Here is a 26,534-nt window from a genome sequence, read left to right on the forward strand (position 1 = left end):
TGGTGGCCCGGGATCAATGATGCAATTGAGTCTTGGGCCATGCCCGAAGTGACGACTGCTCCTTTGCCCACTCCAGGGCTCAGGTGGTCCACGTGGGAGCACCGCAAGCCTGCCTACCTAAGGGACTATGTCCGGAAACAGGAAGTGACGTCACTTCCGGTGACGTCACTTCCGGTGATGTCATGCCACCACCGGAAACAGGAAGTGGTATCACTTCCTGTGACATCATTTCCCCCGCGTCACCTGCCGGAAACAGGAAGTGACTTCACAGCACTTCCTGTGACGTCCCCAAAAATCCCCCAAATATCACCGCCGGAAACAATTTTGTTCTCAAATCCTGTATATACTTCATCAGTATATGGGATAAGGCACTTTCTCAACTGTGCTGCATAATGCAGCCTATTTATTTTGTCCTGTTGGCTCTGTTGGCTCTATCTGCGCCACCTTCATCACTTTCGGGGTGTGGATCCCCCAGTGGGGTGGTCTCCCGACTCCCTCCGCTGACTGTTTCTGATAGCCCTGCGCCCCCTCTTTCATTTGATATATGTCCCGTGCGGGTGCCACCCTCCCGCCGGGAGATGCCGCAAAATGAGCCCCCTTGAGGCTTATGGCGGCAGGGCTCGGGGGAAGCGAGCTAGACTGCTGTTCTTTTGAGGGGTTATAGAGTGTTTCGAGCCCATCCCTGTGGCATCGGTCCCATCGTTGTGGGACCCAGGGGGCCGGCGCAGCGGCACGCCGAAGCAGCCTGTCACTAATAACACCAGTCAAGATGCAGGACAGGAACCTGGAAGTGACCGACAGGCTGCTTCAGCGTGCCGCTGCGCCGGCCCCCTGGGCCCCACAATGATGGGACCGATGCCACAGGGATGGGCTCGAAACACTCTATAACCCCTCAAAAGAACAGCAGTCTAGCTCGCTTCCCCCGAGCCCTGCCGCCATAAGCCTCAAGGGGGCTCATTTTGCGGCATCTCCCGGCGGGAGGGTGGCACCCGCACGGGACACATATCAAATGAAAGAGGGGGCGCAGGGCTATCAGAAACAGCCGGCGGAGGGAGTCGGGAGACCACTCCACTGGGGGATCCACACCCCGAAAGTGATGAAGGTGGCGCAGATAGAGCCAACAGAGCCAACAGGACAAAATAAATAGGCTGCATTATGCAGCACAGTTGAGAAAGTGCCTTATCCCATATACTGATGAAGTAAATACAGGATCTGAGAACAAAATTGCACTAGAAGACACAAACACAAAGCTCCCTTACACTGAATCAGTGCTTGGGTCCACCAAAGTCAGTATTGTCACATAAGAGAAGCCCTGTTGGATCAGGCCAGTGGCCCATCCAGTCCAACACTCTGCGTCACATAAGAACATAAGAGAAGCCCTGTTGGATCAGGCCAGTGGCCCATCCAGTCCAACACTCTGTGTCACATTTAAGAACATAAGAGAAGCCCTGTTGGATCAGGCCAGTGGCCCATCCAGTCCAACACTCTGCGTCACATAAGAACATAAGAGAAGCCCTGTTGGATCAGGCCAGTGGCCCATCCAGTCCAACTCTCTGCGTCACATAAGAACATAAGAGAAGCCCTGTTGGATCAGGCCAGTGGCCCATCCAGTCCAACACTCTGTGTCACATAAGAACATAAGAGAAGCCCTGTTGAATGAGGCCAGTGGCCCATCCAGTCCAACACTCTGCGTCACATAAGAACATAAGAGAAGCCCTGTTGGATCAGGCCAGTGGCCCATCCAGTCCAACACTCTGTGTCACACTTAAGAACATAAGAGAAGCCCTGTTGGATCAGGCCAGTGGCCCATCCAGTCCAACACTCTGCGTCACATAAGAACATAAGAGAAGCCCTGTTGGATCAGGCCAGTGGCCCATCCAGTCCAACACTCTGTGTCACATAAGAACATAAGGAAGGAAGGAAGGAAGGAAGGAAGGAAGGAAGGAAGGAAGGAAGGAAGGAAGGAAGGGAGGGAGGGAGGGAGGGAGGGAGGGAGGGAGGGAGAAAGGGAGGGAGGGAAGAAGGGAAGAAAGAAAGGAAGGAGGGAAGGAAGGAAGGAAGGAGGGAGGAAGGAAGGAAGGAAGGAGGGAAGGAAGAAAGGAAGGAAGGAGGGAGGGAAGAAAGGAAGGCAAACCCCCAACCGCCAGCCCCCCCCTTCGCTTTCGGCCCCCTTACCTACGGCGGCGGCGGCGGCGAGTCCGGCGGCGGCGGCGGAGAGGCCTTTCCGATGCCCTCCCGGGCCTCCGCCAGCACGGGGGGGGGGGTGGTAGAGGCCGGGGAAGCGTCGGAAAGGCCCGCGGGGGTCGCTGGAGGGCCTCCAGCGACCCCCGCGGGCCTTTCCGACGCCCTCCCGGGGGAGGAGGACGGGGGTGGGGGTTGAGAGCCCCGGGGAAGCGTCGGAAAGGCCCGCGGGGGTCGCTGGAGGCCCTCCAGCGACCCCCGCGGGCCTTTCCGACGCCCTCCCGGGCGGAGGAGGACGGGGGGTGGGGGTTGAGAGCCCCGGGGAAGCATCGGAAAGGCCCGCGGGGGTCGCTGGAGGGCCTCCAGCGACCCCCGCGGGCCTTTCCGACCCCCTCCCGGGGGAGGAGGACGGGGGGTGGGGGTTGAGAGCCCCGGGGAAGCGTCGGAAAGGCCCGCGGGGGTCGCTGGAGGGCCTCCAGCGACCCCCGCGGGCCTTTCCGACGCCCTCCCGGGGGAGGAGGACGGGGGGTGGGGGTTGAGAGCCCCGGGGAAGCGTTGGAAAGGCCCGCGGGGGTCGCTGGAGGCCCTCCAGCGACCCCCGCGGGCCTTTCCGACGCCCTCCCGGGCGGAGGAGGACGGGGGGTGGGGGTTGAGAGCCCCGGGGAAGCATCGGAAAGGCCCGCGGGGGTCGCTGGAGGGCCTCCAGCGACCCCCGCGGGCCTTTCCGACGCCCTCCCGGGGGAGGAGGACGGGGGGTGGGGGTTAAGAGCCCCGGGGAAGCGTCGGAAAGGCCCGCGGGGGTCGCTGGAGGGCCTCCAGCGACCCCCGCGGGCCTTTCCGACGCCCTCCCGGGGGAGGAGGACGGGGGGTGGGGGTTGAGAGCCCCGGGGAAGCGTTGGAAAGGCCCGCGGGGGTCGCTGGAGGCCCTCCAGCGACCCCCGCAAGCCTTTCCGACGCCCTCCCGGGCGGAGGAGGACGGGGGGTGGGGGTTGAGAGCCCCGGGGAAGCGTTGGAAAGGCCCGCGGGGGTCGCTGGAGGGCCTCCAGCGACCCCCGCAGGCCTTTCCGACGCCCTCCCGGGGGGAGGAGGACGGGGGTGGGGGTTGAGAGCCCCGGGGAAGCGTCGGAAAGGCCCGCGGGGGTCGCTGGAGGGCCTCCAGCGACCCCCGCGGGCCTTTCCGACGCCCTCCCGGGGGAGGAGGACGGGGGGTGGGGGTTAAGAACCCCGGGGAAGCGTCGGAAAGGCCCCCCGCGGGCCTTTCCGACGCCCTCCCGGGCGGAGGAGGACGGGGGGTGGGGGTTGAGAGCCCCGGGGAAGTGTCGGAAAGGCCCGCGGGGGTCGCTGGAGGGCCTCCAGCGACCCCCGCGGGCCTTTCCGACCCCCTCCCGGGGGAGGAGGACGGGGGGTGGGGGTTGAGAGCCCCGGGGAAGCGTCGGAAAGGCCCGCGGGGGTCGCTGGAGGGCCTCCAGCGACCCCCGCGGGCCTTTCCGACGCCCTCCCGGGGGAGGAGGACGGGGAGTGGGGGTTAAGAGCCCCGGGGAAGCGTCGGAAAGGCCCGCGGGGGTCGCTGGAGGCCCTCCAGCGACCCCCGCGGGCCTTTCCGACGCCCTCCCGGGGGAGGAGGACGGGGGTGGGGGTTAAGAGCCCCGGGGAAGCGTCGGAAAGGCCCGCGGGGGTCGCTGGAGGGCCTCCAGCGACCCCCGCGGGCCTTTCCGACGCCCTCCCGGGGGAGGAGGACGGGGGGTGGGGGTTGAGAGCCCCGGGGAAGCGTCGGAAAGGCCCGCGGGGGTCGCTGGAGGGCCTCCAGCGACCCCCGCGGGCCTTTCCGACGCCCTCCCGGGCGGAGGAGGACAGGGGGTGGGGGTTGAGAGCCCCGGGGAAGCGTCGGAAAGGCCGCGGGGGTCTCTGGAGGGCCTCCAGCGACCCCCGCGGGCCTTTCCGACGCCCTCCCGGGCCTCCGCCGCCACCGCCGGGCCCCGTGCGCGGGCGGGGAAGGCGGCGAGTGAGGGAGGGAGCGTCCCTGCGCGTGCGCAGGGCGATCTGTGCACGCGCAGGGTCGCTCCCTCCCTCACTCGCCGCCTTCCCCGCCCGGGCGCGCGGCCCCCGGCTCTCTGGCTGGCTAAACCGGGACCTCTTAATGGTCCCGGTATACCCAGCCCGGGAGCCGGGAATTGGGGGCCAGAACCGGGAAAGTCCCGGGAGACCGGGACGGTCTGGCCACCCTAAGTGTTCCTGCCTGGCTCATTGGAGCCTTTAGGACTGAGCCTTTAGGACTGAGCTTGGGGACTCAGGAACAATGGGCAGTGGGATCCAAATCCCTGCTGCCCTGCTCCAATCACAGGCCCCCTGCTGCTTTGAATGATCCAATGGCATTCTAGCGTGGGAACCTTGAAGTGTATATAGTTGACCCTATTGGCCCAGTTCAGCAGTCTCATAGTTCAGCCGTTACCATGCTGTAACTCAATAAAGAGCTATGATCACTGGAACATCATCTCCTCCTTGCTCTCAATGCACTATATTATACTTTGTATGCGTGCCCGTAGGAGCTCTCAGCAGCCTTCAAGTTGGCCCATCGCTTCACACAGCCCAGGGTTTCACTACAGAAGTATTTGCATGCAAATGTTTGCTTTCCCTTTCAGCTGGTCTTATTAGAAACATGTGATCTGCCTTTTGATCTTAGGAAAACTTAAAATAGCATTTGGGGATTGGGGAGAGAGCAGTGAAAACAAAAGGGAAACTGACTATTTTGCTGTGCAAACACCTCATGATCACCTTGCCTTTAGACAAATGCCATTTCTGCAGACTCAACAAGTCTGGGAAACAGATGCAAGTATGGAATACAAAATGCTGCCACGAAGGCATGCCGGGCTGAAATTCCACATGAGCATTTACATTTGGTTTCTCAGTAGGAGATACAACTCTTTAACAATCAATTATTAGTGTTCCAGTGTAGAATTTCTCCCATGGAAGTGTTTGCAATGCTTCCCAAAAAAGAGAAAAGCCTTTTAGCTCCTAATAATTACAAATGACGTTTCTATTGGAATGGAAGTAAATATAAACCGAAAGACAAATTTGTTTGAGCAGAAAATGTTGTTACTCCAATAGCTGATTTGAGTGATGACTGTATAATTGTATAGAATTGCCCACCCTTAGCAAACTCCTATATAATCTCCTTTTCCCAGACCCCTGTATTGTGGGATGAACATGCAAATGAGAAAGCATGGTGGTGTATTCCCCATGAAAGCAAAAGAAAGTTCTGTCCTTTAATCAGCATAATCTTATAATTGTGAAAAATGCTTGCTTTTTTTTTTTTTTTTAGCAAGGTCAGCCCCCAAGGCAGTCCCCCTGTTAAGAAATGCATTGTCTCTTGAGGGTTGGCAGCAAGCAGGGCTTGACTGTGCAATTTAACCTTTATTAAGTAGGAGGGGAGGAAGTTAACCCATGTTCTTCCAGATGCATCTCTTAAGAAATGTTGGAATAGTTCAGGCAACAGATCCCAAACAGTGTGTGTGGGGTGGTGGTGATAGAGATGCAGAGGAAGGAGGCAACCCCAATCCAATGACTGGGCCAACTGGGGGAGGAAACCCAGGAAAAAGTGAAGTGTATTGGAGAAGAGTGGAAAGGATACCCCAGACAGTAGAACTCCAGAAATCGTTGGAGTGGAGTGGGTATTAGAGACGCAGAGGAAGGAGGCAGCCCCAAGACAATGACTGTGGAACAATTCTGGCAGAAAACCTAGGCGAAAGGGGGTGTATTGGAAAGGAGCAGAAAGGGAACCCCGGGCAGCAACTCTGAATCAGTGCGGGCAGTAGAATCCCCCCCCCCCAAAAAATAGGGTGAGTGTTAGAATATAAGGAAGGGCCAAACCAAGGCAATGACTGTGGATCATTTCAAGCAGAAGTCCCAGTAAACAGTGGAGAAGGAGCAACCGCAGATGACTGATTTCACAGCTCCAAATTAAGTATTTTAATGTTGCTTGCAACATCAATTGTCTTTTTTAGAGCTTTGTTTTTTAACATATCTAAGAACTTGGAACTGTACTTTGTTTTAAATTTGGGGCTGCATATCCTGGAATATTTTGATTAAAGGCTGGCATGCCTAATTAGATAATTAGTTGGCATCTTCAACTTGAAGGAAGGGCTGATGACCAAGACAAATTCCTGCAGTTTGTTTTATATCTAACAAGTTTGAAAGGTGAAATTAGCAGAGGAGTGATGAGCTGCAGAATTTATTTGTCTGAAGGAGCTAACTTTAACAGCAGGAGGGGGTAAAATACATAGAAGGACAAGACAGTCTGTTAACACTCCTGTGGATCAGAACACTTAATTTCCCTTCCATTGTCCAAGCAAAGTAAGATTGGGGACTATTTTGCCCCTGTAAATATCTCTTGTACAATGTTTCTACCTCAAATCAGTGAGAAATACAAGTATATCTGAGAACTGGCAGTATAAAGCCCTGCAAGAGAAACAAAATGAAGTCCTAAGTTCTTTATTTCAGGAAGATGGGAAAAATAATAGCATTTTATACAACATACTGAGAGAGCTTTCTATACCATCTGCAAGAGCAGTAGTCAATATATTTCAACATTTAAAGTTTATAGGGTTAAAGCTTGATTTCCTAACTCAGCAAATTTCTAACGTAAGCAATAAAATCTCCACTTGTTGAAAAAGCAAGTATGGGACAGCCCTCTCAGCCACTTAAGGGAGAAGGATTGAGAGGCCATGTAGACTCTCGCTCCCCTCAAGTTGGAAACCATGATGATTTTTACATAAAATTTGTTTAAATATTGCCAGTTATGGTGGACATATACCTTCCTGGAATACAAACCTAAGGTGATTCAGAACATGAAAACCTTATTTGGAAACAAAATTAATTCTTTGGACTTAACTACAGTGGAATCTCTTGGGAAATCATACCAGGGGCACAAAGTTTTATTGACTTTTGATAGTCCATCTATCCCATCACTTTTTTTCTCAGAATTAAAATATTTTTAAATTCCAAAGAAATCCCATCAGTTAGAGTTTTTTCTAATGTAATCCAAGTTCCACCTGTTTGTTTAAGAGCTCAGCTATCTTCTGGCTCTGTAGTGGCTAATAGTTCTCCTAAGGAAACTTCATTCGAAGCCTCTCATCAGGATCTAATTAATTGGAATGACTCTCTTGTTCCTTCAGTTAGTAAAGAATGTTCTCTCCTTGATATCACTCTGGAAGAGGACTTGATTAGTTCTTTTACAGCTTTGCCAGCTTCAGAGCAAGATGAAATCACAAACAGACTGAAGCAGCTAAAATCAGAACTTTTGAAATTAAAAAATGACAGCTGTGCACATTTATCCCAAACCCCTCTGCCAAGGAAGTTGATGTGGAAGCGGTTCCACATACATTATCTCAGAAACACCTTCCTCCGCACTACCTAAGCCTTCATAGGACCTTCTGATGCACAGTGACTTTTCTCCAGTCAGAGACTATAACCTTATTCAACATCCTAGTAAAGAATAATAACTTCATTTCAACTGTTAAATCTATATATAGTCACCTTTGGCAAAACTTTGTGTAACTGGGAGCACTTCAGACACTATATATCTCCATTGGGGAACTCAATAGGGTTGTCCCATGTCACCCTTTCTTTTTGCCTTAGCCATTGAGCCACTGGCTGAAGCCATTTGTCAGGATTCCACCATTCAAGGAATTACTGCAGGCTCCCTTCAGCATAAGGTTTGCCTTTATGCAGATGACATAGTCATATATATCACTTGTAGTTGTTCAACCCCTTCTGACAAATTTTGGTTTAGCTTCTGGCTTGATTATGAATGTCTCTAAATCGGACATTTACTCTATAAATTTACCAAGACCAAATTGCATAATTTATTTATATTACAGCAAATTTATTCCTATAACTGGATTAAATGTTCATGGAAATATCTAGATGTTCACATTCCCCTTAAATTAACTGATCTATAATGAATTCAATTATGAGAAAACATAAAGAAATCCAGTCACTTTTAAATCAATGGCATACATTAAAATTAACTTTAGCTGATTGTTTACACTTATCAAAATCATTTATATTGCCAAAATTCTTTTTTTTCATCACCGACTGTTATATCCAAAAGGCAAACATCACTAAATAAATTTTTTGAGGCTCAGAAAACCTCCATTATTTCTGCTACTACTTTATACAAATACCCTAGACAAGATTTTGCACTCCCGAACCTCTTACATTATTATTATGCAGCTGTTTTAACAAACCTTATATGTACATTCTCGGAAGACTGTTCGTCTGGATGGTTGCAAGCTGAGATGTCCTTAACATATCCTCTCGCTACAGCAAAATTTTGCTGGAATTCTAGGTCATCATCACTTTACTAGACCCCATTAATGAAAAATATTCTTAAGGTATGGGATAAATTGTGGTTGAAATTGCTGTTGGACATTTTTCCATATGCTGCTTTTGTTAATCAATCTTGGTTTAAACCTGGACAGGATCCTGGAACTTATCTGTTTTGGAGATCTGTTGACCTGCCTAGATTAATGGATCTATTCCAGGAAGGTAAACCGTTATCGAAAGACCACATTGAAACACAAATAGACTGTGCTATCCCATGGTTTAAATATCATCAACTATATCATTTATTGACCTCTATTCCAATTAAAGCAGCATTGTCACACCCGTTATCTCTATTTGAACAAATCTTTAAAGCCCAATTTGGTTCATCATTTGGTTCATTTGGTTCTTCTGTTCGGTATATATTGTTTATTAGGTTCAATCCCAACACTCTCCCCTACTTCTTCCCTCATGCAAAATGAATGGGTTCAAGACTGTCAGTCTAGACTGAATCCAGATGATTGGCCTAGTGTTTGGAGGGCTCCAAGTAATCTATCTCCTATTTTCTCTGTTATCAATATTTTAAAGTGGCTCATACATGTTATTTATCTCTGGGCCACCTTCTAAAAATATACAAAACTGGTTCTGATAAATGTTGGAAGTTATGTGGATGCTCTTCTGACTTTCTGTATAACTGGTAGGCTTGTTCTAAAATTTCTGCTTTCTGGGATTTCTTTCCAAAATAGAACAGATTATGGGTGTTCGCCTAGATAATCTACCTGAAATTGTTCTTTTAGAATACTGGCCTGCCCTACAACTCGACAAAATAGATTCTGAAAGGCTGGCAATATTGTTAGCAGCTGCTAAAATTTTACTTGCAGTGAAGTGGAAAGATTCTTCAACACTCACGATTGAACAATGGGCCATTAAATTATGGAAGCTTTTTATAATGGGGAAAATTACTAATGCATCAAATCCTGTTGAGTTCCATAGGTATCAGAAATTTATTACATTTTAAAAAACAGTGGGGTATATTGGAGAAGAGCAGAAAGGGAACCCCAGGTAGTAATTCTGGAACAGTACAATCAACAGAACCTTAGAAAGTGGTGGGGTGGAACAATTTTGGCAGAAAACCCAAGAGAAAGGGGTGGGGTTTGAGATGGAGAAGGATGAGGGAACCCATAGCAGTCACTCTGAAAGTGATCCAGTCATGGACAACCCAATGAGAAATGGCAGGGATGAAAAGCAGTAATACCCTTTGCAGCAGAGAAACAAGGGTGGGAGGAAGAATTGCAGCACAGAAACCCAGGGGAGGCAATTCCCCCTGGTCCCTGACAGACTAATGCTGAAATCTTGTGTGGCAGTGTATATCATAGTCAAGAGATCCAGCAATCCACCCCCCCCCCCCGCCAGGGCCACCAGCAACGCTATCGTGTGAACCCAAGGACACCCAGAACTCCCAAAGACCCAAAATTAACAAAGACAACATGTGCAGTTCCATTGTTACACTCACCATGAAGACTGGAGATTAACTTCTCTGGTTGGCTAGCAGCATTGCCTGTGGAGCTTGGGAGGGTCCGTACTGGCATTTTCAGGGCTACAGAAGACCACCCCCACAAAAGCTTTCTCGTTCAAATTTTTCTGGATGATATTTTGTTTCTGAGTTCTTCTGAGCCACAGTGAAAAGCTCAGATAGTTCAGTTTGGCCCATGCCAGTCTGGACTTGTCTGTGCTCATCTCTACTTTACATAGTGCATGCTATTTCACATGCAACCCTGCAGCAGGACAAACCACAACCATCCCTAGACTTGGGAGGGAAGGCTGACTTAAGCCATGTGGCACTTCAGGAATAAAGTTCCATACAGCTGCTGTGCAGCTGTGAGGAAAGCAAGTTGGATTGGAGTATCCTTGACCTGACATGTAGCCAAACATGTCATAAAGTTTGGCCTTCATTCTACCTCAGCCGCTTGACCGTGGCAACTAGACTGGAGCCCAGCTGAATGTCTCTGATAGTGTTGTTTTATCTCAGATTATTTTAGTTAAATATGCTAACCTTCACCAGCCCTAACTGAAAGACCAGAAGGGGAGAGATTCCATTATTGTCTTTCTGCAAATTCTTGATGCAAAATTACTAGCCTTTGGTTTTCATTTAAGTGATTTATTTAACAGATTTCATGTAAAGGATTTATTTAAAAGATCTGCAGTGTGTAGAATCTGGTCAGCTTTCCAGAGGGTGTCCTCTTTGAACTGGCAGAGGCAGTCTCAGACTCCATGCTGAGACTGCTGCCTGCAGGTGATAGTCCTGCTGGACTTCAGTATTTGTAAGAGTACATTTGAATGCCTCCCAGAAAAAACAATTCCATGTCTCCTTTCTCTGTCTTTCTCTGTGTTTTGTAAATATGCTGTGTTTAGAAACAGCATATAATTTTGGCTTTGGTGATCCCTTTTTTCTGTTTTCCTAGAGAGATAAAAATGAAAACTTCTGGGGGGGATTATTATAACTGAATATTTAGAGAAGAATTAAGCTACATTTCTTTCTAAACCATATCCACATGTTCTCTGTATCTAAATTTCAGTGAATCTCGAGTAAAATACAAATACAGGGAGACCATCATGTCCCAGAACAGAAGTCTTTTTCAGGAAAGAAGCATTTTGGAAACCCCGAGGCCACAGAACCCTGCTTGGAAGCTCTTTAAAAGTGTCCCATGAAACATACCATTTAATTAGTCTCAGTCTGCTCAGATCTAAATATCGTTATTTTCTTGGTGTTTTTCAGATTCTTCAGAAGGATTCCTAAAAGCTTCCACATATCAAGGGAAGATTGATGTTTATACAATTAGTCAGGAAGGGGAAGTGGATCTAAAGTCTCAGAATGGTTAGTAAATAAGAACCTTTTAAATAGAACCTGTGAATAAAAAAATTAGATTTTGAGTGGGCAACATGTGGTAAATTATCCACAGAGTTCAATGACGTTAAAATGTATATTATTTATCATTTTGCAATGTTTATTGAAGCTAACTCCTAGACCCATGTATAAGCATTGTGGTTTCTGAGCATCATAAGCATCCACCTCTGATGCTTAAAGCAAGCGCTGGGATTGCTCCCTCCGCCCTCAGATCCCAGCGCTTGCTTTAAACATCAGAGGTGGAGCCAGGCAGACAGACAAGGAGGAAGCACGCTGCCCTCTCCACAGCCGGCGCTCACGAAGCGCTGGGTTTGCAGAGGGGGCGGATGTTTCCTCCTTGCCTGTGTGCCTGGCTTCAGCTGTGATGTTTAAAGCAAGCGCTGGGATCGGAGAGCGGAGGGAGTGATCCCAGCGCTTGCTTTAAGCATCAGAGGTGGAGCCAGGCAGACATACAAGGAGGAAGCATGCTGCCCCCTCCGCAGCCGGCGCTTGTGAAGTGCTGGGTTTGCGGTGGGGCCACGTGGAGTGATCCCAGCGCTTGCCTGAAGAAGATGGAGCCAGGCAGGCAGGCATGGGGGAAGCGCCGGATCGGAGGCAGAGGCAGCGGATCGCCCCCCCAGGTATGTACCTTCGGACCATAAGATGCACACACTTCCCCCCACACACACTTTTTTTTGGGGGGGGGAAGTGCGTCTTATGGTCCGAAAAATACGGTAATTAAACCATAATACCTAAGCCTGTTGCTATGTCAAACCTCATGAAGGTTTGAAAAAATTATTCCATCACAGTGATTGTGTACAAGCTGGCAAACTATAGTGGTTGTGCTTGTTATACAAACTTGAACTCAAGCCATGGGTTTTTACATAGTTACCAGTTCTGGTTAGAAGGGAAGTGCAAACCATATGCTGGCTTCAGGCTAGATGTTTCCAGGGGCTCAAGAATTTCTGTCCATGCAGAATGATTTCCTCCTCCCTTGGTAAGATGTTCTATGAAATCCTGTTCTTGTGGAAGAGGACCCCCCAAGGAACTGGATTTCAGGGGAACATTTTGGTGGCTGAGGGAGAAGAAATCATGTTCTATCCTTGCATCTGCAGAAACTGTGGGTCCAGCTCATAGTTTTCCATTTAATTGTCCAGGGGTTTCCCAAACTTCCCCCCATGGCCCAGTTATTTTTACCACTTCTCCGTGGCCCACTAAAATTCGGGGGTGGAGCCAGGAGACAGGAAACACTGGAATTAAAGGGGGGGGGAGAAAGGAAGGGAAGGAGAAATGACATGAGAGAAGGCAGGGAACCCTAGAATTAAGGGGGGGGGGGTTAAGGGAAGGAGAAATGACATGAGGGAAGGCAAAAACCCTGAATTGAAGTAGGGAAGGAAAGGAGAAACAACATGAGGGAGGGGAGGTGAACCCGCAGAAAAGGTGCTTAAGCATGGCTGTTCTAACTATCATCACAATTTGTGTTCTTTTTTAAAGTACTAGTACTGAAAAAGTCTAAACCTAGTTATAGTTTTCTAAGCCTGTTGAAGTGTAATTTTGCTTGGATGGTGCTGCAAGGGTCTGCTCCTTTCATTGTTTTCTGAGGCAGAAATGAAGTTAGCCCTCCTCCTAGCGCTAGAGCTAAATACAAAGTTTCATTAAGTCTGTAGAGAGAAAAAGATAGGAGGTTGTTGGTCAAGTGCTTGTTGCCACCGTGCCTTGGCACACATGGTGTAAAGATAAAAGACCTCCTCTTGAGCTATGAAGGTGTCACTGTGTGGCTTTCTGGAGACTCTTGGCAAGAGCAGCAGGCTCATATCAGTGCAGTGCAATGTTTAGAGTGCTGGACTAGGATTGGGGAGACTCAGTTTCAAATCACCATTCTGCCATGGAAGGCATGCTAGATGACTGTAGGCTTGTCACACACTCTTGGCCTCACCTACCTCACAAAGTTCTTATGAGGATAAAATAGAGGAGGGGAGAACAATATAAGCCAGTTTTGGTCCCATCTGGGGAAAAGGTGGACTATAAATTAAGTCAATGAATAAATATGCCTACGTTCATCTGAGTTTCATTTTTTGATGTCCTCTATTTGACTGTGGCTCAGGCATGCCTTGTCTGTTAACATAAAATCATAGAGTTGGGGACCACCAGGGTCACCTAGTCCACCCCCCCCCCCCGCATAATGCAGGAATCCTTTCATGAATCCTTTCATTTCATTTTAATGTTATAACAGGTTCCATTACAGTCAAGGTACCTGCCACGCTTAAAGCTTATCTGCACTTATCTGGAAGCAAGATTGACGTGAGCCCTGAGGTTCAACTACAGAGGACCCAGAATGTCTCCAGAGAGGGCTGCATAATGGTTACTGGTAAGACTTGCCTTTTACAGTCTCCTGATGGTAACTGGTAAGAGTTGCCTTTACAGGTCAGACCACTTGGTTTTGAAGGCCCAGCTGGACATTTCCACTCCTCCCTCTCTAGGCAGGGAGCTGATTTTTGCTCGCCTGTGGAGACTAATGGACCTCATTGGGTTCCAGAATGCTATGCCGGATCCACAGCCCCTTCTGCACCTCTTTAGATGAGTTGGTAGGAGACTGGAATTCCTGTCTTGCTGAAGCCATTGAGCAGTTTGCACCCTGATGCCTTCTATGCTCCAGGGGGAAGTCATTCCCCTGGTATACAGAAAAACTCCAGGGATGGAACAAGAGCTTCAACGACTTGAGTGAGTTTGGCAGCGTACTTGTGACGAAGCAACTTGAACATCTCATAGGATGTTGGTGGAATCCTATGAGGAGGTGGTGAAGGCTGCGAAGAAGGAGTTCTACTCAACCTCCATCACATCCATGGGCTCATGCCAAGCTCAATTGTTTAGGATAATTTGGTCTTTAACAACCCTCATGACAAGAGGCTCAAAGAGAGAGAATAATTTGGCCATTGATTCTGAGACGTTTATGAGCTTTTTCACGGATAAAGTCCTGTCGCTCCACCATGACCTACCTGCTAACTTTGATAAAGTGAGTGAACTGGAGGCCCCTTGACTGTCTTTGGCTTCAGTCTGTGATTCTTTCAACCTGCTCTCTGTTGACAGGGTCCTGAGAGCTGTTAGGCCCACCACTTGCCTACAGGACCCATGTCCCTTTTGGCTAGTTAAGGCTAGCAACGAGAGGATCCAGGGCCCCATGGAAGAACTCTCTGAAAATATCAACATGTAATAATATAAAAGAACACTGTTTGAAAATGCAGCACAGGTGGTATATGACCCCTAAGACGTTAGCAAAAATGAACCAGCAGGCATCTGATCGCTGTTGGAAATGTAAAAAGCATGAAGGCTCTTTTTATCATATGTGGTGGACATGTGAAAAAGCAAGACAATTTTGGCAAATGATTCAACAAGAGATGTCGAAGATTTTGGGATATGCAGTTAAAAGGGCACCAGATACCTTTCTGGTAGGATTACAAATGGAAAGTTTTCCGAAGCAAGACAGGACTTTGGTTTGGTATATGTTGTCAGCTGCAAGAACATTGTTTGCACAAAGGTGGAAGCAAGCTGAAATACCAGATAAATGGGACTGGATTTTAAAAACTTTACATTGGAGTGAAATGGATAGACTTACTAGAATCTTGAAAGACAGTGATGCAGAAAAATTTAAAGATGAATGGAAGAAGTTTCAGGACTATATTGAAAAGCAATGGGGAGTTAAGAGACATTTGGTGGTTTTTGAAAGTATAACCTGAAATTGGGGAAAATGGGGGAGACAGGTGATTAGAAAGAATTTTTTTAATCTATATATGATAGCTCCTTTTATTAGCAGTTAGAAAATATAGTGATAATTACAACAAACAGTTATAATTGATGTGATAATAGATCGATGAAAGATAAGTGTAATACTTAAAAAGAATTAAATAGCTATACTCAAAAGTAAGTCTGGCTGGTAAAATCCATCTATATCTTGTATATTTTTGCCCTTAATTTATCCGTCAAAGGTTTAAATTGTCTTCTGTCACTGATGACCTTCCTTGATATTTCCTTCATTATTCTGACTCTGCTCTCCTCCACCACCAATTCTTTTGCAAATTGTTGGCTCAAGATCCTTCCCACTATATCTCTAGTGGTAAATTTAATTACTGTGTCTCTTGGCAATTTACGCCTTCTGGCAAACTCTTAATTGACTCTGTACACGTAATCACATTGATCTTCAGTCTTCTCTGGCTCTTCACCCAAATATTCAGCAATAATAGCCATGATATATTTCTTTAAGTCCTCTTGATTGTTTATTGGCATCCCCCTCAGACGTACAAAGTTCTCCATCAGCTTACAGTCTTGTAGTAGAACTTTTTCTTGAACCTTCTTTGTTGTAACATCTTGATTTGTAACTCTATCTTCCACCTCTTGCATCTTCTGTGTTGTTGCTTGTGACTCCTTCCTCAGATCTTCAATTTCTTTCTTGATCTCTTTCTTTACAGCTTCAGCACTGGAATTTATTTCTTTTGTTAGTTCCTTAGTTATCTCTTTAGTCTCTTTAGTCAACTTTTTCTCACTTGTAGTTATCAAATCTTTCATTGCCTTTGTTAATCTGGCCTCCATAGCATCCAGCTGTTCTTGGGCAATCTTAGACATTTTGCCCTCTACTGAGCCAGCTCTTCCACATGTTCTTAGTTCGTATTTTGGATCAGACATCAGTCTTCCCATAGCATATAATAGACCCCAAGTTGACCTCACCAAACTACAAACCTATAACAGGGTTCAATAGATTAGAGCATGCCCTCGTCAGCAACCCCAAAATCGCCGTCCTCAGAGCTTCCTGGGCCAAGATATTAATATTTAAAGTTTTGTAATTCAAAATGGCAGCCACAACTTTTTCAGGCCCCAACTCTATGATGTTTTGGGCTAGAGTAGGCCTGGAGGTCTAGGATGTGTCCCTCTTCTCCCAGCGCTGTTTCCTGACTCTGGAAGTGAAGTCCCGTTCTCAATGGTTTCCACTCTCGAGATATTTCGATCGTCACTTCCTGTTTCCCAATTGCAAGCCGAGGCTTTGTTATGATGGGGGATTTTTTTGCAGAAGCCACGAAGGTAAACAAATCTTTTTTTTTTAGTTTTACAGCACCTATTAAAGTCCCAAAGCCACGATTTCACCCCCAACCTCTGTAACACAGCTTTACTTCTTTGCAAATAGTTCCAAATCTTTGTTTCTTTAGTTTAAAAACATTCTTTTAGACCCGGAATGAAAGATAAGAATTGTACCTTATCAAGTGTCCAAAACTTCCTTACACCGAGTGTTCCAATCTTCAGTAGTCTGTAGTCCATAGAAAGTTGGGGTTGGGTGAATTTATGTCAACTCCAAAAAGCCTTTGTAGACGTTGTTATGCGATTTTTCACGGGAGATTCTTCAAAGCCAAAAAGGAGCCCCAGCGGGACTCCTCGCCAGCCAGTTAAACTCCTCAAAATCTTGCAACCATGTCTTGGACTCTTCCCATAACTGGGAGGGTAGACAGCAGGTGATAAAAACACCTTTTATGTCCAGAGCAAAGGCGTTGGTCCACTCCATGAAAGGGAGATGCGTCAGTTCCCCATCTTTCCAACTCCGGAAGTCAGGATTATAAAACTTTTATAAGTTAAAATCTGTCAGGCCAGGAGAATTTTTGCTTATCCCAGTTTTTCAATTGTTGTAGAACCGATTTATGTAAGGTGTCACATTTGTATTGTTTGAGCTTTGTGATATCCCTAGGGATATGTACTCCTAATAGTCTCCAGGAGCTTTCTGTCCAGTTCTCATGTCCTGTTAGGATCAATTGTTGCTGTGTGGAATTGGTAAGGTTTATAGGAAAAATTTCTGACTTCAGACGGCTAGAGAGGCAATGGCGGCGTACTCGAGACGAAGCGATTAGAGCATCTTGTAGAGAATTTATGAGATCCTATGAGATGGCAGTCAAGGCCACAAAGAAAACGTACTTTGCGGCTAAGATTGCGTCTGCAAATTCACGCCCGGCACAATTATTTAGGATAATTCGAACACTCACTACACTGCCACAGGGCAAACCAAATGTTAAGGAATTAGAGATAGGCTGTGAGGCTTTTGCGAAATATTTTGCAGACAAAGTCCAATCACTCCGCTGTGAATGCCCTGCCATATTGGATTCAGTATGTAAACTCGAGGCTCCATGCCTGCCTTCTAGTTTGATCCTGGATCACTTTGACCCACTCAGCTTGGAGGAAGTTGACAGAGTCCTCTCTGCTGCACGTGCAACCGCTTGTGATCTTGACCCATGTCCCTCCTGGCTAATTAAAGCCTGCCTGGAGGAGCTAAGATGTCCTATATGGGACATCATAAATAGATCTCTTTCGGAGGGCTGATTTCCTGCCCCTCTGAAGGAGGTAGTGGTCCACCCTCTCTTAAAAAAGGCTACATCAGACCTGACCGAATTGGCACACTACCGGCCGGTCTCAAATTTGCCCTTTTTGGGCAAAGTTATTGAGAGGGCTGTTGCGCTGCAGCTGCAGAGGTTTCTGGAGGACGCTTCCGCCTTAGATCCATTCCAGTCCGGCTTCCGCCTGGGACATGGGACGGAGACAGTCTTGGTCGCTCTCATGGACGATCTCCGGAGGCATCTGGATCGGGGCGGCGTGGCGGTTTTGCTGCTGTTGGACCTATCAGCTGCGTTCGATATGGTTGATCACCGGCCGCTGGCCCGCTGCCTTGCCGACACAGGGATTCAGGGGTCAGCTTTACAGTGGCTTTCCTCTTTCCTTGAGGGTCGGGGACAAAGGGTGGCAATTGGGGGAGAGCTATCCCAGAGACACTCACTTAACTGTGGGGTGCCACAGGGAGCAGTTCTCTCTCCAATGTTATTTAACATCTTTATGCGCCCCCTTGCCCAGATCGCCCGGAGACATGGGCTGGGTTGCCATCAGTACGCTGATGACACCCAGCTCTATCTATTGATGGGTGACTGGACTGACAATGCCCCGGAAAATCTGGACCGGGCGTTGCAAGCCGTGGTAGACTGGATTAAGTTGAGTGGGCTGAAACTGAATCCAGCGAAGACAAAGGTCCTTTGCCTGGGTCGCGGCGGTTTAGGGAATGGGGTCTCTCTCCCGGTTTTTGACGGGGCGCAACTGGTAGTGCACAGAGTTAAGAGCTTGGGAATTCTACTGGAGCCTCCCTTGACAATGGAGGCCCAGATAGCAGCTACTGCCAAGTCCGCCTTTTTTCATCTTAGACGGGCAAGGCAGTTGGCCCCCTTTCTGGAGCGCGGCGACCTGGCAACAGTGATCCACGCAACGGTCACCTCGAGGTTAGACTACTGTAATGCCCTCTACATGGGGCTGCCCCTGCACCGAACCCGGAAACTGCAGCTAGTGCAAAATGCCGCAGCCAGGCTGCTACTGGGACCGCCTCGGTGGGAACATGTGCAGTCTGGGCTGCGGGAATTGCACTGGCTGCCAATTGTTTACCGGGTTCGTTACAAGGTGCTGGTCATCACCTTTAAAGCCCTATATGGTCGAGGACCTGCCTACCTTAGGGACCGCCTCTCTCCATATGTTCCCCAGAGGGCACTGCGATCAAGCTCAAAAATTCTTCTTGAAATACCTGGGCCAAAAGAAACCAAATTGAAAACTACTAGAGAGCAGGCGTTCTCTACAAAGGCCCCCCAATGGTGGAATCAACTGCCGGAAGAGGTGCGGGCCCTACGGGATCTTAACCAGTTCCGTAGGGCCTGCAAAACTGCCCTCTTCCGGTTAGCTTTTTAAGACGGAACTCTCGAAAAGATCAACAACACTGAGCCATCTTACACGCAATTTAATTGTATTATAAGGTCATACTGTTTTATTGGTTTTATTGTTTAAATTATTAATTATATTATATATTGTTTTACTTGTATCATGGTCTTACCATGTCGTGTTAGCCGCCCTGAGCCTGCCTAGGCGGGGAGGGTGGGGTATAAATAAAAAGTTTATTTATTATTTATTTATTTATCATTTATTATTAAAGGTAATGCCTGAGATTAGACTGAATGACTTAAGTAACATTTGAAGTGCTGTAAGAGATTCTGCTGGTGAGGATAAATATAAAGTTAAGTCATCAGCGTAAACAGCCAGTTTGTGAATTGAGAGTCCTATGTCTATACCTTTTATGTCTTTATTTTGTCTTATTGCTTCCATTAGGGGTTCAAAGGCCATAAGAAAAAGAAGAGGAGACATGGGGCAACCTTTTGGATTGGGAGGGATTGCAAGGAGTTGCCGTTTATGTAGAGTCTGGCTGAGGGGCGATTGTAAATTGCCTCAATAGCATTTTTGAAATTTAGACCAAATCTCATGAGATTTATAACCGCTTTTAGAAAGGGGAATTCAACACTGTCGAAAGCCTTCTCAGCGTCTAGTGACAGTACTAAAGCTTCTTTTTTGTTTTGAGTACAATGCTGTATTACATTTATAGTCTTTCTGATTGTGTCTATAATGTTGCGGTGTGGAAGGAAACCGGATTGTTCTATCTCTATATAGTTATGAAGAATGGATTTAAGTCTGTTGGCCGAGATTTTTGTAAAAACTTTTGTATCTACGTTCAGGAGTGAAATAGGGCGGTAAGAGTCCGGAAGCATATGATCTTTATTTGGTTTGGGAATGACAATAATATTGGCTTGAGCCCAAGAAGAAGGCATAATCCCTGTATCTAGGATTGAGTTACACAGATCTTTCAGTGGTTCAACTAAGTCTTGTTTAAAAATTTTGAAAAATTCTGGAGGGTACCCATCATTACCGGGGGAGGTTTGATTTTTTAATTGGCTAACTGCTGTTTCTATTTCCTGTGATGTTATTTCAGACTCCATGAATTGGCGATGTTCTACAGATATTTTATTAACCAATTTGTTGTGTTGTAAAAATGTATTAATCTTCTGTGTGTCAGGAGATTTGATTGAATATAGATCCGAATAATATTTTGCAAAACTATTAATGATTTGGTCAGTGGAGGTATGAATTTACCCTGTGTCATCTTTTAAGGAATGGAGAAATCTAGATCTTTTTTGCTCTTTCGCTCTCCAAGCAAGAAAGCGGAGTGACTGTTTAGATCTTATATAGTATTTCTGTTTTGTATAAATTAAGGGTTTTTTTTGATTGCTTCATTTTCCAGAGATTCTAATATTTTTCTTTCCACCAGTAATTTCTGATAAATTTGATTATTTCCTGTATTCTTATATGCTAACTCCAGATTCTTTATCGAATTATGTAACAATTTAATTGTTTCTTTTCGCTCTTTTTTCAGGTGTGCTATTATTGAGATACAATGGCCTCTGAGGGTCACTTTAAAAGCTTCCCATAGAGTGAAATGTGAAATGTGTGTTCTGGCAGATTTTCTTTGAAATAAAATTGAATGTGGTTAGATAATTGTAGTTTGACCTCCTCTTGTCTTAGAATTGAGGTCCCGAGTGTCCATCTTCTTTCTGAAGAAGTCTGTTTGGGGTTAAAAAGTGTGCATGTTACTGGTGAGTGGTCTGACCATGCTTTGATCTCTATTTCCGCTGTTGAAATATTTTCTGCCAGTTGGTGTGATGCTAAAATATAGTCTATACAGGAGTAAGAATTAAATCATTGTGAGAAATATGTATAGTCTCTTGTTATTGGATTTTTAACTCTCCATATGTCACTAAGTGAGTGTAAGTCAAATAAAGATTGCAACTGAGTAAAGGAGTTTCTTTGGTGTGAGATGAGATGTTTTGAACCTGATCTGTCCATTTTTTTATCTGCAATATAATTAAGGTCTCCACCTAATAGCACTTCTCCTTCAGTAAAATTTTGCAGCTCTTTGAAAGTGTGTTTTAAAAATGTGATCTGAGAGGAGCTGGGGGCATATACAGAGCCCATCGTTATCAGTTGACCTTCTAGCCAGCCCTTCACGAAAATAAACCTGCCTTGTGGGTCTGCCAGTTGCGCTTTAAGATCAAATCTGGTGTTATTTGCAATTATTATTGCTGTGCCCCTGGCTTTTGAAGAGCCTGGGACTAGAAATTGGGATCCAAACCATGTGGATTTGAAAAGTGACCGGTCAGTGGATTTGATGTGGGTTTCTTGTAGAAATGTAATGAGTGGCTTAAGCTTGAGTAAGTGAGATTGAATTCTTTTTTGTTTTATGCAGTTATTAAGGCCACGGACATTGAGTGAAACGATTTGATATCCTGAGGACATTTCCTAGTAATTAGATGTTTCAATAATACTAAGCAGTGAATAAACAGTTGTCTAGTAGAAAGAATTTGCAAAACAAAGTTTTTGAATTTCAAAGCTGAACAGTAGCCAAAAACGACCAATTATGTGTACACTTATGACTAATTATACTATGCAGTGAAACTAGCCGATCTATCTGCTGTTGTGTTAGCTACACACCAGTTGTAATCAAAATAAACAACAAATAAAATATTACAAACAAGTTCACAAAAAAAAGAAAAGGAAAAAAACGGATAAAAGGAAACTTATTCAAAATACTTTAGAGTTCTTAACTCTACAATCTACAACTTATTTACCCTTACCCCCCCTTAATAACAGTGAATCTATTTTCTACAGATTCTAAAGTAATACATTTGCATTTGGTAACAATTGTTGGAGCTTAGGTCCTAACTTATTAAATCTCCCTCGCCCCCTCCCTTATAAAAGGCAAAAATGTTTTGCAATTCTAGAATTGACTATGCATGAATTAACTTTGGTAACCATTTAACCAATATTGCAATTAGTAGCTTTCTGCCATTCCACCCTTCCATGTACCCCTTTTGCCAACCAAAAGGCATATAGTAACATAACCATAATATTTACTGAAGTAGACCTCTGTTGGCTCACTACTGGTATTCAGACACAGACATGCTCTAAAGTTGACTGGAACTCTTTATCCTAGAATCTTGTTTGACTTCAGTGGAGGAGATGAAAATGACAATTTTCTTTTGTGTGTTTTTGTAGGTTGATCTAGATTAGTGTCCAGTTTTAAAGCTTTGAGTGGTAGTAGTCTCGATTGCTCATCACATGCCTGAAAAGTCTTGCCTTGATAACGCACAGAAAGTTTCCCTGTTAGGTTCCATCAATATCTTATTTGAGCTTCTTTTAAATGTTTGGGGACTGGCTTCAGTAATTTTCTGATGTTGAGAGCCTCTGCTGGTACATCAGGGAGGACTAGAATATGGGAGCCTTTGTAATCAAAAAAACCTTTTTCTTTTGCCACCTGCATTAAAGCATTTCTGATGCTTAAGTCCTGCAAAGTTATTAAGACATCTCTTGGAAGGGGCTTTTTTGCAGCTTTAATTGATCCCAGCCTGTATGCCTTAGTAATAGCTATTGGGAAGGATTTAACAACATGAAGAACTGAGGAGAGCCATTGGGACATAAAGTCAGTAATATCTGAGTCTTGTTCTAATCCTTCCTCCAGCCCCCTGAATTTTAAATTATTCTGTTTTACCGTTGATTCCAGTGTGACCATTCTATCTTTCATAGTCATTATGTCTTCCTGAGTTTGTTTGCAGTCATCTTTAAGGATCATGCTGAGGTTCATAGCTGATTCAGCAGTCTGTGCAGTGAGAGTCAGAGCTTCTGATATTTCCTGTAGCTTCTGTGTTGTTGGTCTCATGATTTCCTCCATTTTTTCTGTCAGAGTTTTTAACAGAGTAGCTTCCAATTTCTTTAAAGGAACTCTGGAAGGAAGAGTGGAGAGATTCTTGTAGGGTGTCCTGTAATGTTTTGATTGTAGAGGCTTCCATGGGCTTCTCCTCCATTGTTTCTGCATCGCCTGATTTTGCGGCCGCCATTTTTGCTCTGTTTCGTGTCCCGGCTGTATTACAGGCCGATCTTTTCGCTCTCATTTTTTTAGAGTGGTAAGGGAGTTCTGTTGCCTCAAACACTCGACCACTGTGGCTTTAAAGGCTTTAGCAGTAATCGTCTGGTAAGGAAGCTGTTTTTCGGCGATTTTACCGTCCGTTCTAGCAAGTATCAGGAGGGGGTTGCAGGAGCAGCAGGATCATGCGTCCACCATTACTCGTGGCTATGCTCCGCCTCCCCTCTTAAGCAGACTTGTCTACTGCTTTGTTCTATTGCTTCAGGCCAACATGGCTGCCTACTGGGATCTATTCTTTAGGAAGTTTATTTTCTCCTTTGCTCGGCTTCCCCCAGTAGGGAACTGTTCACTCCCCCTCATGAAATAGCATCCCAGTCTCAAGCCCCGGCTGCTCAAGAGAATGCGCTCTCCAGCTCACGCAGTTCCCCTAGGCTGAAAGTACAAGGGTTGTGCAATGTGACTGTGGAAAGGCTGGGGGGGGGGGGGAAGAGAGAGGTGCTGGCACCAGCCGCTTTTCCCCTCGCCTGTGCTCAAACCCTGCATGCCACACTTCGTGGCTGCTTTGCCCCAGGCGCACCTGCACTCATTGACTGCCAGACTCTGCATGGGGGAGGGGGCTGCCATTTGCTTCATTCACCCCCGCTCCCCCCCACCCCTGCAGTGGCCGTGCCTGCTGGACAAGGTTCCACTAAGGGAAAGGGGAGGTCGCCTTGTCGCCTGCAGCAGCGCAGCGACCAAGGGGGAGGGAAGGAGGGAGTGCCGCCATTTGCCTTAAGCCAGCCTCCCTCCTCCCCTGCTTGTCCTGGCTCTGTGTCCACCCGGGCGCCCTGTCGCCATTGCTACAAAAGAGCACCCAAAAGCGCCCACCGCCTGTAGAGGCGGAGAGGCTGGGAAGGGGGGGGGAAGGGGTCCCTCAAGCCTCGCTCACACTCTGGCACCCACTTTGACTGACTCTCCCGTGCGCAAGTGCCTCTGTGAGAGACTACCTTGCGCGAAAACCCATGGTGGAGGAATACTGCTCTCGAAGCTGCCCCTCACCCCCCAAAGGTTGCTGAGCTTCCCTCAGGACCTTCCCTGGAGTCCTTCCAACCTCGCAAATCCGCTGGAAGAAAACCATGTGGCCCAACAAGAGCTCCGTTTGCAATGTGCACGTCTGATTTCAAGTTTGCTTCGGGAAAGACTGATCCGGTAATGGCGTTTACTGCCCTACCTGACCAGCCAGTCACCTCCAGGATTGGCTAGATCTCCCACGCCATATCTGAATAGGCTCATCCCACCCCTCGTGGTTTCATTTGAGGAAATGGGGTGTGGTCAATCTCTGTGGCTGCTCCATGGCACCCACCGGTTTTGTAATGGAATGCAATATATAGGAATAGATTTTTTTCAGACACAGTGCCTCGAAGAACAACATATTGTTAAGGTATTTAGAACACCATATAGTGATTGCCACCGTCATGCTTACATTATGTTACATTATGTTATATGCTAATATATTTTTTTCAACTCTGTCTATAAATTTGAATACTTTTCTCCCATTTAATTGTATCTGAAGCAGTTGGGTGTGTAACACACAAAAGCTTATACTTTGAATAAAACTTTGTTCATTTTAAAGGTGCTATTGGACGCTTACTTTATAAAGTTCAAATTGTCACACTGCTCAAGGTATGAGCCATAGAGCTTTTAATGAAAAAGGACAGGAAAGGAAAGAATTTTAAAAGGATGCAAACGCTATAGTAAAGACAGTCTTAAGCAGCTGATACCAATAACTCTTTCTCTCACTCTGTTGACTTCTGCACACAAATGTTATGTTGACTAGTGAAGCAGGATCAAAGCTTCTGCAGGATTTGACACCTCCGCTTTCATTTTGAATTTCTGTCTTCAAAATAAAAGATAGGGACTGATATCATCACTGTTGCTATTTCTAACATGACCCATGACAAAGCACAACATATAGTAGTTAAGATATCTTGACCCTTTTATGTCACTGGGAAAGAATGTCCTCATTAAGTGAATCCTCAAGAGAACAGCTTGGTCTTCTCTTTTTTATAAGGATGGACAGCTAAGGGTTCAGTTCCCTTTGTATCAACAAGGACAGCAACACTGTAAAAACTTTTGTTTTCGAAAATTAAGTCATCGAACATGAAAAGAAACCACCAGCAGCAGCAGAGGGTCCCTTTGCTGATTTAACATAGAGGCTTTCCAGAAGCAGGTATAAGAAATTAAACAGGCATGTTACATTCAGTCTCCTGGTAGATCTGGAGCAAAATTACCATATATCAGATACTCTACATAATGAATCTGGAAACTGGCTGTGGGAATTGCGTGCCGGGCAGCTTTTAAAAAAAATAAGCAGACAAGTATGCTGGGGTGACGTGCCTGGCACAATAGCATCACTTCTGGGTAACATAATCATGCTAGACATGTCACGGCATGCGAGGAGGATCCCCTGCCGATCATGACACAGACAAAATGCCCCAAACCCAAGCCACACCATTTTGCATAGCACGAGCACCTGAACCGATTCAGAGCGAACCACAAATCGGCTATTTTAGGCTATTTTAGGCATGAATCGTGTTTCATGCTTTGATTTATGCCCATCCCTAGTCCCAAGCGCATAGATTTATGTTGGGTTTTAAATAGAACATAGACTTTTGTGTGAAAATGAAACATGATGACACAAGTTTAGCCTGTGTTTTGTGCACTGTGAGTCATTTGCACCTTGTTTCTATAATGGTGAAGGAAATCCTATAGCTAGGAGGCCAAAAGTTGCCTTTGTTTCACATTTCACGACAATATTGTGCTTTGTTGAATATTCTGTATATTTTGTTGAATATTCTGTAGATGAAATAAATTGTTAGGGGCATCTTACCTGCAAGTGGAATGCTAGGATAGTCCATCATCAAACTGTTCCCCTCTTGGGATATAATTTAAACAGAAAACTCATAGCAGACAAAAAGCACTTGCCCCTTAAATCATTTTAGTTTAAGCTGAGACAAGAAGGGAGCGATCTGAATTTGTCTCCTCTGAAATGTCTCATTTAATGGGGCTTACTTCCCGGGAAGCATTAGTACTGCAGCCTAACAGTGCAGTCCTAAGCAGAGCTACAGCCCCCTTTAAAGTCAACAGGTTTAGAAGGATGTTAACCCTGCACAGGATTGCACTATAAACTGAGTTGTGCCCATAGCTTTCCAGTTTAGTTGTATTTCATTTCACAAAAAACTTGCTCAGTCCCATTCAAACTAACTTTTTTGATACAATTCTGTTTTACTTTTCCTCTCTGCTTTAAATCCACATGCTGGAAATAGATGGGAGGGGGATAACCGCAAATAAGATTAAATACATGAA

The 26,534-nt window shown here is 46.1% G+C and overlaps 1 protein-coding gene across 1 annotated transcript in view; it reads left to right on the top strand.

Moving 5' to 3' along the window:
• FAM185A (family with sequence similarity 185 member A) overlaps window positions 1-26,534 on the top strand; it is a 128,535-nt gene that overhangs the window by 88,693 nt on the left and 13,308 nt on the right. The window contains exons 8-9 of the mRNA XM_060246071.1: window positions 11,279-11,377; window positions 13,620-13,754. Of these exons, the coding sequence (XP_060102054.1) occupies window positions 11,279-11,377; window positions 13,620-13,754 (234 nt within the window). The remainder of the gene's footprint in view (window positions 1-11,278; window positions 11,378-13,619; window positions 13,755-26,534) is intronic.

This window comes from Heteronotia binoei, chromosome 8, assembly GCF_032191835.1.
Source record: "Heteronotia binoei isolate CCM8104 ecotype False Entrance Well chromosome 8, APGP_CSIRO_Hbin_v1, whole genome shotgun sequence".
Classification (NCBI taxonomy): domain Eukaryota; kingdom Metazoa; phylum Chordata; class Lepidosauria; order Squamata; family Gekkonidae; genus Heteronotia; species Heteronotia binoei.